A 15523-nucleotide genomic window follows, 5' to 3' on the forward strand; every position below is an offset into this window, starting at 1 on the left:
CTCTGATTTTGTTGGAGGAAGACTAAATACTAAATAATAATTTAACAGTGAATAAATGAAGGACTTTTTCATTTCTCAGGCCTATATTCAGATTACCTACGTGGAACCATACTTTGACACATACGAGATGAAGGACAGAATCACATATTTTGACAAAAATTATAATCTTCGTCGTTTCATGTATTGTACACCCTTCACTTTAGATGGTCGTGCCCATGGGGAACTTCATGAACAATTCAAACGGAAGACCATTCTGACTACTTCTCATGCCTTTCCTTACATTAAGACAAGGGTCAATGTTACTCACAAAGAGGAGGTAAGACTCCAAATAGGGAAATAGAATTAGTGGAACAAGTACATTGAAGCCATTGAGAACATTATGTGTATATAGCATTGTGTATGGTAACATACTAGAACTTGACCCATTTTTATTTTTTATTTTTTCCATGTCCAGTATTTTTTTTTTTCATTAATTTTTATTAGTTGGAGGCTAATTACTTTACAATATTGTAGTGGTTTTTGTCATACATTGACATGAATCAGCCATGGTTTACATGTATTCCCCATCCCGATCTCGCCTCCCACCTCCCTCTCTACCCGATCCCTCTGGGTCTTCCCAGTGCACCAGGCTCGAGCACTTGTCTCATGCATCCAACCTGGGCTGGTGATCTGTTTCACCATAGGTAATATATTGACCCATTTTTAGTCATTAACTTTCAGCTTCTTTTCTAAGTCCCGTATTCACCCTCAGCTTATGCTTTGTTGATTTTTTTTTTCATTTAATGATCCAAAGTTTCAGAATATATTATTAGATAATACTTTATAGTTGCCACTTTTTTCTTATTTTAATTGATTGTGTATAAAGCTCACTAAATATTTTCCAATTAATACACTGGCCTCATTAGATGTTATTTCACCCAGATCATCTTAACACCAATTGAAGTTGCTATTGAAGACATGCAGAAAAAAACACAGGAGTTGGCATTTGCAACACATCAAGATCCAGCAGACCCAAAAATGCTTCAGATGGTTCTCCAGGGGTCTGTAGGCACAACAGTGAATCAGGTGGGAGTGTTTGCTAATACTGTGCAATTTAAGTTATAAATGGAATTTGGAATGATTACAGTATTATATTTCCCAGAGATCACAAATGTGTTACATCAAGTGAAAATATGTTAGAAGTAGTTGCACAGATACTGAAAATATAAGAGGTTAAACTGAAATAAAGATTTTAAGGCCTTTACCTCCTAAAAGTCTATGTGATTTGGAGTTTTTACTTCCAAATGATATAACTTACTCACAGAAGATTACCTTTAATTCAGAATATTAGGAGCATATTTGGAATGCTTGGGGGAAACTGTTTTCACAAAATAAAGTGTCTAACAATCAGTGGACTGACAGCCGATTGTCTGTATCCTGACAACTGTTATGTCTAAGATAAAGAATATAAAAAATACAAGGCAAAAGGCATTAATGAATACAATAGTTAGTGCTTTGTCTCCTCATTTTCTTTGAAATATGAACTAAGTTAATTGCTGTGGGCAAAAGTATAGATTTGGCATCAGGAAAAACTATAAACATGTTGTCAGAATCAGTCTCTGAAAAGTTTTAATATAGGCATAGTCATATATGTATTAAGCTTAAATGCAGCCATCTTGGTGCTAAGAAAAACAGATTTGGTAAATTCTATTTCTGTGAATATTTAAAAAACAAAAACATACTTTTTGTTTTATTTTCTAATTTTACAGGGGCCTTTGGAAGTTGCCCAGGTTTTCCTATCTGAAATACCCAGTGACCCAAAGCTCTTCAGACATCATAATAAACTGCGACTTTGCTTCAAAGATTTTACTAAAAGGTATTCAAAGTTTTCTGCATAAAGATACTCCAATTGAGAGGATTTAATCCACAGTTAGATGTGAGTCTTCAGGGATTATTGAAAGGAGAGACTATAGGAAAATGGTTCACAATGAGACGTAGTCTGTGTATAACTTACTACTCCATATGTATTTTATATATATATATATGTATGTGTGTGTGTGTATATATATATATATAGATCCCTGCCCCCCAATTCTCTATGTAATGCCATGTTTTAAATTTTGAAAATGAGAGAAACCTCGATTCACAAAATCTTTAACTTCAAACTAAGTTTGACTTTTAACTAGTTAACTTTGAAAGCTGTTGTTTATTGTGAACATTCAGTGTGAGAGTTTCTGTTTCTCTTCCCTCAGAAAACATGGAAAGCAGCAAACTTGGAAGCAAAAAATTTATCTTCAGACCTTATCCTTATATGTCTCTTTTCCAGCTCACTTAATCTTTATGATCCTCTGTTTTTAATATATGAAGTAAGGATATAATATCTATCTGACCCAGGGAGATGGTGCAAATTAGATGAAATAATACTTGGATGAATTGGGGCCTCCCAAAACACCCCCAGATTGGATGATTTGCTAGGAGGACTCAGTGGACAGCATATAGTCATATACGTGGCTATGGTTTGTCAACAACGAAAGAGTAGAAAGTATAATTAGCAAAGGGAAAAGGCACGGGTGAAGTCTGGAGGAAGCCAGATACTGGCTTCCATGGGTCCTCTCCCAGGGCAGTCACAGAGAGGTGCTAACTGGTCAGCAAAGAATCGTGGCAGCCTGTGGGAAATCATGTCCACCCGGGAAGCTCAGTAGAGACTCAAGTGCCAGCCAGGCTTTTTGTTGAGGGCTAGTCATGTAGGCACCTTCTCCCTGACAGTTACCAAAATTCCAGACTCCCAAAAGGAAAGCAGTATTTAACAGAAGCTATAGTGTTTATATAAAATGTTCAGGCACGGTGAGCCACTCTTGCTGCATATGATAGGAACTCTTCCCAAATCCAGATTCCCAGACTGGAACCCAGGCCTGCCGTTACCTCTTTTCTTCACAAATAACATCCGACACATAATAAACAGGTGTTTGGTAAATGCAGAATTTTGAAACAATAGGGGAAAAGAATCAACAACTTGGTACTGATTCCTGCTTCACTCACACTATGAGCACAAAAGAGGGAATGATCATTTTACATGGTGTTGTCAGGGAGTATTTCACACAGGAATTAACATCATAAACAAAAGTACAGAGTACAAAGTATTAAATGTCGCTGTTGCGTCTAACTCTTCGCGACCCCATGGACTATAGCCTGCTGGGCTTCTCTGTCCATGCAATTCTCCAGGCAAGAATACTGGAGTGGATTGCCATACCCTTCTCCTAACATATATGGACCTTGAAAATTAGAGATACCAAGGAAGTATTTCATGCAAAGATAGCCACAATAAAAGACAGAAACAGTATGGACCTAACAGAAGCAGAAATATTAAGAAGAGATGGCAAAAAGGCACAGAAGAACAATACAAAAAAGATCTCAGTGACTGGGATAACCACAGTGGTGTGATCACTCACCTAGAGCCAGACATCCTGGAGTGTGAAGTTAAGTGGGTCTTGGGAAGCATCACTACTAACAAAGCTAGTGGAGATGATGGAATTCCAGCTGAGCTATTTCAAATCCTATATGATAATACCATTAAAGTGCTGCACTCAGTATGCCAGCAAATTTGAAAATTCAGCAGTGGCCACAAGACTGGGAAAGATCAGTTTTCATTCCAATCTCAAAGGAGGGCAATGCCCAAAATATTCAAACTACCATACCATTGACCTTTTTTCCACATGGTGGTAAGGTAATGCTCAAAAGCCACCAAGAACAGTACGTGAACAAAGAACTTCCAGATGTTCAAGCTGGATTTAGAAAAGGCAGAGAAACTGGAGATCAAATTGCCAAAATCCACTGGATCATAGAAAAAGCAAGAGATTCCAGAAAAACATCTACTTCTGCTTCATTGACTATGTTGAAGCCTTTGACTGTGAGGATCACAAACTATGGAAAATTCTTAAAAGAGATGGGAATACCAGACTGCCTTACTTGCCTCCTGAGAAACCTGTATGCAGGTCAAGACAACAGTTAGAACTGAGCATGGAACAACAGGCTGGTTCCAAATTGGGGAAGGAGTATGTCAAGGCTGTATATTGTCACCATTCTTATTTAACTTATGTGCAGAGTACATCATGACAAATGCTGGACCAGATGAAGCTCAAGCTGGAATCAAGATTGCCAAGAGAAATATCAATAACCTCAGATATGCAGATGACACCACTCTTATGGCAGGAAGTGAAGAGAAACTAAAGAGCCTCTTGATGACAGTGAAAGAGGAGAGTGAAAAAGCTGGCTTAAAGCTCAACATTCAAAATACGAAGATCATGGCATCCAGTCCCATCACTTCATGGCAAATAGGTGGGGAAACAATGAAAATAGTGACAGACTTGATTTCTTGGGCTCCAGAATCACTGTGGATGATGACTGCAGCCGTAAAATTAAAAGACGCTTGCTCCTTAGAAGAATATGACAAACCTAGACAGCATATTAAAAAGCAGAGACATTACTTTGCCAGCAAATGTCCATATGGTCAAAGCTATGGTTTTTCCAGTAGTCATGTATGGATGTGAGAGTTGGACCATAAAGAAGGCTGAATGCCAAAGAATTGATGCTTTTGAATGGTGGTGTTGGGGAAGACTCTGGAGAGTCCCTTGCACTGCAAGGAGCTCAAACCAGTCCATCCTAAAGGACATCAACCCTGATTATTCATTGGAAGGACTGATGCTAAAGCTTCCGTACTTTGATCACCTGATGCAAAGAACCAGCTCATTGGAAAAGACCCTGATGCTGGGAAAGATAGAAGGCAGGAGGAGAAGGGGGCGGCAGAGGATCAGATGGTTGGATGGCATCACCAACTCAATGGACATGAGTTTGAGCAAGCTCCAGGAGATGGTGAAGGAGCGGGAAGCCTGGCATGCTGCAGTCCATTGGGGTCGCAAAGAATCAGACACAACTGAACAACTGATCAACAAAAAAATGGACCTTGAAAGATGAATATTAGTTTTTTAGTCAGAAAAGAGGGGAGGGCTATACTAAAAACAAAAAACCCAACATGAGCAAAGTTTAGAATCTGTTCTGAGAAAGATGAATAGTGAAGCTGGAACTGTTGAATCTCTGAAGACAAGTAGTCAAACACTGGTGGAAGTGTTTGTGGAAGTACCATTAAGTAGATGACTTGTTAAGTAATGAAGCAGCATCAGAACCATAGTCAGAAGCCAGTCTTTGACTTCCTATTCTGGTTTCTTTTATCAAATCATTCACTGAAAGGGTTTATTTGGGTAGCAATGATTTCACTTTACAGCACCTTTGTCATCAGGAAAATATGAGGAATGCTAACTTGTTCAAGTCTCTCAAGACAGTATTTTATTCTCCCTGCAATAGCTGTCATTAATTGTTATCAGTTTCTCCTGTATGAACATGGTAAATATCTTTTTAAAAACTTCAGATAGCTTTATTGGATGTCTGGGATTTTATAATCTGATTATTGAGCTAGATCACCTTATGGGTTTGGTTACAGAAAACATGGCTCCTAATATATGTTGTAGATGAACAACCAGAGTAAAGAAAGCAAGCTTTTTGTAGAATTGACTGACTTCTGTTGTGACTGACATATACACACTATTATATATAAAATATCTTCCCTTGTAGCTTAGTCAGTAAAGAGTCTGCCTGCAGTGCAGGAGACCTTGGTTCGATCCCTGGGTTGGGAAGATCCCTTGGAGAAGGAAATGGCAACCCACTTCGGTATTCTTGCCTGGAGAATCCCATGGACAGAGGAGCCTGGCAGGCTACAGTCCATGGGGTCACAAGAGTTGGACACAACTTAGTGAGTAAACTACCAGCACTACCAAGGACCTAATGTATAGCACAGAAACTACTCAATACTCTGTACTGACCTATATGGGAAGAGAATCTAGAAGGGTGGATAGATGAATTTGTACAACTGATTCACTTTGCTGTACAGCTGAAACAAGTAACTCAGCATGTAAATCAAGTATACTCTGAAAAATTTTTTCTTTTTTTTTTTTCCAATGGCAAAATTTACATTTTTTTTCCTTTTTTATTTATTTATTTATTTATTTTTTCAGTGGGTTTTGTCATACATTGACATGAATCAGCAATAGATTTACACGTATTCCCCATCCCGATCCCCCCTCCCACCTCCCTCTCCACCCGATCCCTCTGGGTCTTCCCAGTGCACCAGGCCCGAGCACTTGTCTCATGCATCCCACCTGGGCTGGTGATCTGTTTCACCATAGATAGTATACATGCTGTTCTTTCGAAACATCCCACCCTCACCTTCTCCCACAGAGTTCAAAAGTCTGTTCTGTGTTTCTGTGTCTCTTTTTCTGTTTTGCATATAGGGTTATCGTTACCATCTTTCTAAATTCCATATATATGTGTTAGTATGCTGTAATGTTCTTTATCTTTCTGGCCTACTTCGCTCTGTATAATGGGCTCCAGTTTCATCCTGAAAAATTTTTTAAACATTGATTTTATTATTTGGGACCTTTCAAATATGAACCAAAAAAACCCTGCTGTGATTGTGAGCTGGATGATCTTGGAACAATACGTACTTCTTTAGGCCATAGACACTAATAATGCTTATTTTCTTTCTATTTTTTTGGAATTTTTACTATTACTACAATTCTAAAACAGATGTCCTCTTCTTTGTGTTTATTTACTATAAGGTAATGAATTCGTATAGTTTGCAGGTCTCCTTAAGGGTTAAAATAAAGAAGGTTTTCTCTTTTAAATTACAAAAAGGCAGAAAGCCAAACTACATGGTTTGAACCTTACAAGTCATAGCAAATACTGTCTTTGATTTTTGTGTGTGTATATTTGTTTTATGTTAATATGCATATTTGTTCTACCACAACTGTTATATATATATATATATTCTTAAATTCTTATTTTTCAATTAAGCTTAAAACTATTATTCTAATAGTTGTATTATCTCATCAAATATCTGAATTTAAGTGTGGTATAGTAATGAAATGTATTTTTTTTCTTTTGCCAAATTAAAGTATTAAGCTCAAGATTACTGAGCCAAAGTGCATGAACATTTTTATTGACTCCTAATATGTAATCTGTTCCAAAAAGGTTCTCAGTAGTAACAGTGCCAGGAATGCAGGCGTACTAGTTGCAGTACTCCGTTATGTAATGCCTTTTAAATACGATGTCTCTTATTAATCAGTGTAATTGGTACTTCAGTTTGCATTCTTTTATTCCTAAAAACAATAAACAGTTTTTTTTTGTATTTACTCTTTACATACTTTTAGGTATATAAGCCCTAGAATATCTCTTATACATCCAGAAGTAGTTAAAGAAATAGTTGAATAGTATTCTTTATAACTAAAAGAATGACAACAAAACACAAAACCAGGAGACAACCAAGATAGCCATCAACAGAAGAATGAATAAATCATGGTATATCCATAGGTTCAACTTCAACCATATAATACCACATCTTTTTCCAAAGTGTGTAAGCCAGTTAAATTCTCATCAGTAGTGTTTGGGAGAGTTCCTATTGCAGTGTAACCTCCCCAGTATTTGATATTATCTAACAACCTAATTTTTACCAACCTAGTGGGTGTGAAATAATATGTAATTATGGTTTAAATTTGCATTTCTTTGATTACCAGCGAGGTTGCATGTCTTGTCATGTGTTTATTAGCTATTTCTCTTTCCTCTCTGTAAGGTTCAAAGTTCTGTTTTTTATCTGCCATTTTCCTATTGAATTCTTTTCCTTACTGATTTCTAAGTGTATTTACATACTGGAAAAGTAATCCTTTATCATTTGTATCATAGACATCCTTTCTGAACTTGAGTCTTGGCACTTTTTTTTTTTTTAATAAATAGAAGTTGTTAAATTTAATATTGCAAAATAATTCAGTCTTTCTTGTTATGACTGTTGGTTTTTGTGTCTTAAGAAATTTTTTATCCAAGGTCAGAGTATGTTGACTTCCTAAACATCTATATGATAGTATCTCTCAAATTGAGTATAGCCCAAACAAAAGGGGAAGAAGGCAAAAAAGGCCTTTAAAACAATTCTTTGAATTGATTTTTGCATATGGTTCAAGGTGGGGGCCTGTTTGATTTTTGTCCATACTGGTAACTGAATATTATGTGAGGTAGCAGTCAGATTTCTGTTCCCATATGGTTGTGCAGTTGACGTGGCACCACTTATTTCAAAGATTACTCTTTCTCCACTGCTTTACACTGTTAATACATCAAGTGCTCACTTTGTGTGCATCAGTTTCTAGGATTTTTTTCTTCCATTGTTTTATTTATCTCTCTTTGACTAACATGCTGTCTTAATTACTGCAGCTTTATAATAAACTTTTATAAATGATAGAGCAATTCCTGTCACATTTTGTTCAAGGAAAGAGAATTGACTCTTCCAGTCTACAAATACGGTATATTTCTCCGTTTACTTATATCCTCTAAATGTTTTTCTAAAATTTTTCTGTAGAGACTTTATCTTTTCACTTATTCTTTGGTATTTGATATTTTTATACTTTTGTTAATGGTATTTTTAAAAATTACATTTTGGGGGACTTCCCTGGAGGCCCAGTAGTAAAAAATCTGCCTTGGAAAGCAAGGGCCCTGGGTTTGATCCCTGGTCTGGGAAAATTCCAGTTGCTGCCGGGCAACCTAGCCCATGTGCCAAAATTAAGACCCAACACAGCCAAATAAATATTTTTTAAAAAATAAATTTATTTTCTATTTGCTGTCATACAGAAATGCAATTTATTTTTACATGCTTTACATGAGAATATTGCCAAATTCACTTGTTAATTCTAATAATTTATGTGTAGAACCTTTTCCTTACTGTACTGTTTAGGATCTCTAATAAACTGTGCTGGATAGGAATAATGATAGAGGGCATTGTTTTCTTATTTCTGATCTAAAAGAAATTTTTCATCATTGAGTATAATGTTTTCTTCATGTATTTTGTAGATAGTTTTAATTAGGTGAAAGAAGTTCCCACCAGTTTGTAGTTATGCTACAAGTTTGTCATGACAGTATTTTAAAATTTTATCAGGTGGGTTGTGTGTAGGGAGTAGGGATGTAATATGGTGTTAGGACAGTTTCTTACTGTTTGGGAGTTTTGCACCTGTTTTAGTGGATGAGATTGAATTACAAGCTGTTTCTTATAGCCCCCAGCAAGTTTTGGTATCTCAACCTTGAAAAGTGAGTTTGAAACTCTTCTCAGGAATAGTTGTTTATTCCTCCTATACTCTAGAATAGTTCTTTATATATTCAGAATTGTCGTGTTACAGTGGGATTATCTATCCTTAGACTGTTACGTAGAATTTGCCTGTTTGTGTTTTTTCTGTGGGTAGATTTGTGATTTGACTGATTTGATGTATTTGATGGTTTTTGGATTATTCATATTTGTAGTTGAGTGTTTTGATAAATCTAGAAAAGTAGAATTTCAGATTTGCATTAAATTGTACATAATATCCTCTGTGCCTTTATAAACTTCTGCTATATTTGATGTCTCATTTTTCATTTCTAGAAGACAATACCTGGCCTTCTCTCATTTATTCTTGCCAGAGTTTAGTCTATTTTTTTAGATTTTTCAAACAACCAACTTCTGCAATCTTTAAAATATAGAGTTATCATATTTTATATTTTATTTTCTTCCTTACACCTAAGAGTTCATTCTTTTCAAATTGCTGGTTAGCTCTTCAGTTTTAGCCTTCTTTCCTTAGTATAAGCATTTAAGGCTGTACATTTTCCTCTAGGTATCACTTTAGCTGCATTCTACAAGCATTGATATGTATACTTTTTTTTCCCATTTATTCTTTTTTTTTTTTTTTTTTTCCCATTTATTCTTATTAGTTGGAGGCTAATTACTTTACGAGAGAGATACGTATACTTTTTAAACACACTTTTTCCATTTATCTGTTGGAGTCCAGATAGTTTTTCTTAAATAATCTGAATTGAATAAGCAATATCAAACTATTCAATTTTTTTTTTTTTTCACTGATAAGTCATGGCCTCCTCTTTTGTGACCCCATGGATTATATAGCATGCCTGGCTCCTCTGTACCTTGGATTTCCCAGTCGAGAATATTGTAGTGAGTTGCCATTTCCTTCTCCAGGGAATCTTCCTGACCCAGGGGTTGAACTCACATCTCCTGCATTGGCAGGCTGACTCTTTACCACTGAGCCACCAGGGAAGTCCATCTATTAATTTAAGAAACTTTTATTTGAATACAGGCAAACCACTGTGCCAGATGCCATTGAGTAGATGAGTATGGTTATATACCTTAAAGAACTTATAGTCTAGCGGTGATGTGTATGTGTGTGGGGGGGAGGGGGTGTCAGATTTAATATTAAAAAATACATAATTTTCAACTGTGAAAACTGAGAGTGGAAATTAGATTTTAAAGAAACTATGTTGGTCCTCGCTTCCCTACCTTAAACCTAATTGCAGGAGAGGATGTTTAACATACAACAGACAAAGTGAATGCCCTCATCATGGTGTGTGTGTGTATAGATATATATATATATACATATATATATATATAGCACTACGCCTTCAAACTATGTCAAAAGAAATCTTTTGATGACACACTGTTTTCCCTAGGTGTGAAGATGCCTTAAGGAAAAATAAGAGCTTAATTGGGCCAGATCAAAAGGAGTATCAAAGGGAACTGGAGAGAAATTATCATCGCCTTAAAGAGGCCCTACAGCCTCTGATAAACCGAAAGATCCCTCAGTTATACAAGGCAGTATTACCTGTTACCTGCCACAGGTATGCATGTTTTTTTCTTTTATTCTGTATCTTCAGAAAAATGAAATCCACTTGAATTAAATAGTGAATTTGTTTACCTTGTATTAAATGGCTTCAAATATTATGTCTTCTGAAACCTAACAAGTTCAACTTCTGTAAGCTTTCTGTCAGCTATACCTGAATCAGCCTACCAGATAAAAGTCTGTGATAAAGAGAATAATAAAGTCAAGTTCTCATACTAACCAGGATACCACACATAAGTTTTATTTTCTAAAACTGTTTCTTTTAATGTCCTGCAAAGTTTCTGGTATTTCTATTGAGAATTTGCTAGAATATACCCTGAAACCGGGTATTCATTTCCATTATCCCTGACAGTAAATAGTATATAATATGTCCTTCTAGATTTGGATCAAAACAGATAACTGCGCTGAGTATCAAGAAAGCATCACTATTTTCCTTTATTTTCTCAGTGTGACAAAATTAGAAGTGGAAGTAACTTGGAATGTTTCTACAGCTGATCCTAATTTTATTTGAGTAGATAATTTAATCTAATTTTAGATTTCTCCTCTGTAAATTACTTGCCTTGAAGAAGTTGTGGAAATTAAATGGCATGTCAAGTTCCAAGGACAGCACTTAACATTTTTACTTTTAACCCCTGAATTCTGGACAGGGCATGATAACTGCTAAAAGTAAACTGCATTCTTTGCATTTTTAAATCAAAATGTACATACATCTCTTGAATTATTGTGGTAATTGGTAATTGGTAAAACCAATATTTTACCACCCCCTTTTTAAAAAATTATAACAGTGAAGCTATTAAATTATACTTACTTGATCAAGTATTTGGAAGGCATTTGAAGTTGCTTATATAAACAGCATGTATGCTATTGATACATAAGAAGATTAAGCTGGCTATTTGATTATCTGGTAATATTCGCTGTTCTTCAGTGACAGAATATTTGTGTACTTCTAGACCTCTGAAAATGTATACCAAGTGGACACTGTATGTCACGTCCCCTGCAGGGAACATGTAGACAGACCATGTACAGGAGCAGGAGACCAAAAGGCCTGTTTTAGAGCCCTTCTCTGGCAAAATATATTTTACTATGCAAGATACCCTAGGTGGTTTCCTCTTGAAACCCTTGTTGGGAAGCAACACTAGTCCCCTCCACTTTTGGCTTCCCTTTTAGTCTTTTCGGAATGTCCGACTATTTCTTGCCTCTGCCTACCTTCACCAGTCTTATATTCATTGGCCAAAGGTCCTGGGATAGAGTGTTGGGTACCTGAAATAGTCAGGTCTCCTAATGCTAGTCTCACTTCCATCAAATTTCTCCAACTCCTTTCAGTGGAAAGACTTATTGTTTCTGTCTGAAGGAAGCTTCCCTTACACCAGTATCCTGAACTGTGCCTTCTACTATGATGGTTATTCCTCCAAACTTTAGTTTTTAGTATTTGCAGGCAGTTTTTTGGAGCTTAGAAAATACTTTTTCTTGACAAACTATCTTCCAAGACTATTTTCCAAAAAAACAAAACCAAGTTTTGAGATTCAAAGCTGAATACAATCTCTTTGTATCTGTCCTCTCCTTTCCTAGATATTGTAAATCTTAAGACATTAACATTTATGTCAGGAAAGATAAGCAAAATTATCTTCTAAATTTACTTTATTTTAAAATATTTAAAAATTATTTTAAAAATAATTTTTTAAATTTAAACTCTTCTAAAATTATTGCAAATTTTAATAAAAAATCCTATTTACAGTAATGTATAATGGTTTATTTTATGAAATGATTTAAAAGTCTTAGTTTTAATTTCTATTTTTGTAAACATCAATATATAATCCACATAAACAAAAGCTTCCTTTGGGGTCCTCAATTTTAAGAGTGTATAAAGGACCTAAATGCCCAAAACTTGAGAGCCATTGACTTAAGGCTTAGAGTTTACTATTTTAAATAAAATACCTGTGTTTTGCCTTTTAACCTCAAGTAAATCTCCTGAAATCTCTCCCATTACCCCTTAGTACCTGTTTAATCAAATATCTAATACATTTATTGGACAAATGAATAAATGATCAATGGACCTGGACAGTGTTACTTCAAGTCTATAGAGAAGTCTACAAGTTAGAATGTATAGAGCAATAGTGTGTAGGATGAGCATGTAATTTGAAAGTAAAGAGCTTTGCTTGCACAAGTTTTAAAAGTTAATAAGCTTTTGGTGGGCAAAACTTTGAGATAACTGGCAGAAAGCATGTAAACATTTTAGAGGATTATATAAAAATTGTTTACTCATAGTTACATTCTTTCATTTTCTCTCCAGAGATTCCTTCAGTCGAATGAGTCTGCGCAAAATGGATCTCTAATAATGCACTTGTTTTATTCATTTGAAAAAAGCCATGTATTCAACACTGAGTGTGAAAAGAATTTAAGAGCTATTGAAAGACTTGGGACTTAATTCTGGAAATTATAGCATTAATTTACTCATGGAAGAATGCAGTGGCCAAAATAACATCAAATGGCAATTGGTGAAGTTTGAGAATCATGGCTGTGGTTTCTAATGTTCTGATAATATGCTGTCCTTTTTTAAAAAGACATTTTAATGACTCAAAGGTACACTTACATTTACCATTATTTATACCATAGCTAACGTTAAATTTATTTACTTTAAGTTTGTATTTTTTAATTTATATTACCATTTATAGAGTTGTTTGGAACCATTTTAAATGTAGTAATGCTTATTTTAAAGGTACTATTAAATATGTGAACGTTTACACTAATTAAAAGACTTAAAAAATTTTTTTATTGATAAAAGCAGAGAATGAGTTAGTTGATTCAATAAATAGTTGCAAAAATAGCAAAATGAAAATCATAATTGACAGTCACTTTATGGGCCCACATAATAGCTCCAAATTAAATAAATAGGTGGAAATAAGTTGATAATTGGCTTAAGTCTTCAGACTGGTTTCTCAGGTATTTTCCAGACACCCCAAAATGGTATTTAGAACTGCAGAAGTAACTACCTGATAACTTCTATAAATGATTATACCCTAGGATAGTTAATACCCAGTTTGATCTGACTCAGCCTTATAGTTAATGCTAGTATGAGCTGACTCTTAGCAACTAAAATGAACAACTCCTGTTTCAAATTAAATAAGCCAGTCATTTCATCAGTTTTTACTCTTATGCAACTAAAATGAATGCTTCCTGTTTCAAATTACATCAGTCATTTCATCGGTTTTTAGTGATCTAAACTGATAAATTAGAAATCTGCTTTAAACTTATTTACATCACCATAAAAATAAGAGTTAGTGTTTGATTTTCATCTGTCAGGTGGATAAGAAGTTATATTTTTTGATACTTGTATAGATTTTACAAAGTACATGTATAAAAGATAAAATTACCTGTCAATTAAAGTTGAGAGCTAATTAATTTAAAATTGTAACTTTTATGATATGAAAAACTAATTCAGGTTTTTTCCAACATATATTTGGCAAGCTTTTCCAAGGAAGAGTATATTAAGGGTTTCTGAAAATGTCTGAACATTTTTTCTTTGTGCAGTTTTAGGAAGGATCACTTGTAATCTGTCCCTTTGATCTACTGACCACTTACATGAATCACTGAAGAACTGATCAAACACGGTACTTTCATTCTTCTAAGAGCATAGATATGATGGCTAATATCCCCTGCTCCAGCCTCTTTTTAACAGGCAACATTATCTCAAATTCCTCTTATCTACATCAGTTCAAAGACAATCTCAAAGGTTTTTCAGGTGAGTTACAGGTGAACCAAAATGGGTCAACTAGGGAGTCAGAAAAGCATAACCTCAAAAATAAATATTTGAAAAATATCTATTTGAAAACAGAGGATCCAGATGGACAATAAGGAAAGGCAGAGTCAAGGACAGAAACTCTTTAAAGCAAGCAAAAAACAGTAACTTATTTACATAGTCTCCTCTTAAGGGTGGAGGAAAGAATATTAAGGAATTCCTAGGTCATTTCTCATAAAGTCACACATATATGAGAATTTGGATTGCCACCCATCTCAGAGACTATCAAGAACTTTAAGATTTGTATGACTTAATGATCAGAAGAGGCTTCCTCTCAAAACACTGGTATAACTGAACACTTCTGAACTTAGCCTACTGTGTTCTTCAGTTTTCTTAAAAGAGCAAATTTTTGTGTCAGCAAGCTATACTATTTCTTAACCATAGCTGTCTCTTGAGTGTTACAGAAGCCCAAGTTCTGTCCTCCATCAGAGGAACTACTCCATCAGAGCTCATAAAGTAATGTTAAGGATGTTTTAAGAGTTCTGTTAGTGACGCCTACTCCCTCAACTGCTTATGGGTATAGTTCTGAGCTCTTATTTTTAAAAGGTCCCATTGATTCTGAATGTAAAAAGAGGTGTGGACTGTGACTTTTTATATCACACCATCTTGTAAAAGAATTTGTAAGACATTAACTGTATAGATTATTAGTTGACTGGTACTCTTATTTGTTGAAGTGGGGTATAGCAGTGTTATTCCAAGAATTATATATTCTTTGGGTTTTTAATATTCTTAATATCAGGAATGTCCTTTAACAAGTCATAATTGATTATTTACCAATTTAATGTTAAAGTGAAAATTTAACCCAGTTTTTCTGTGCCTAAAGCCTTAAGTTCTCCAGTTTTGGATTCCTTAAAGTTATACATCTACTTTAAAGGAAAACTAGGTATGACAGTTAAGATGGACCAATAAGCACAATTTCTATTTGAAAATTTCTTCACCTCCAACTGTCAGAAAGTATTGAGTATTATTAAAGGTAATTATGCATGTTTATTTTCTTCTA

General features: G+C 35.0%; 1 protein-coding gene across 4 annotated transcripts in view; it reads left to right on the top strand.

Annotated features, from left to right (window-relative positions):
* Positions 1–15511, top strand: part of DOCK7 (dedicator of cytokinesis 7) — a 188494-nt gene extending 172983 nt beyond the window's left edge. For all 4 annotated transcript variants that reach the window (XM_061121716.1, XM_061121717.1, XM_061121718.1 and 1 more), the window contains 5 exons: positions 80–316; positions 922–1065; positions 1749–1855; positions 10558–10725; positions 13018–15511. In XM_061121716.1, the coding sequence (XP_060977699.1) occupies positions 80–316; positions 922–1065; positions 1749–1855; positions 10558–10725; positions 13018–13060 (699 nt within the window). In that variant the 3' untranslated portion in view covers positions 13061–15511. The remainder of the gene's footprint in view (positions 1–79; positions 317–921; positions 1066–1748; positions 1856–10557; positions 10726–13017) is intronic.
* Positions 15512–15523: the final 12 nt, after the last annotated feature.

This window comes from Dama dama, chromosome 20 (assembly GCF_033118175.1).
Source record: "Dama dama isolate Ldn47 chromosome 20, ASM3311817v1, whole genome shotgun sequence".
In the NCBI taxonomy this organism is placed as follows: domain Eukaryota; kingdom Metazoa; phylum Chordata; class Mammalia; order Artiodactyla; family Cervidae; genus Dama; species Dama dama.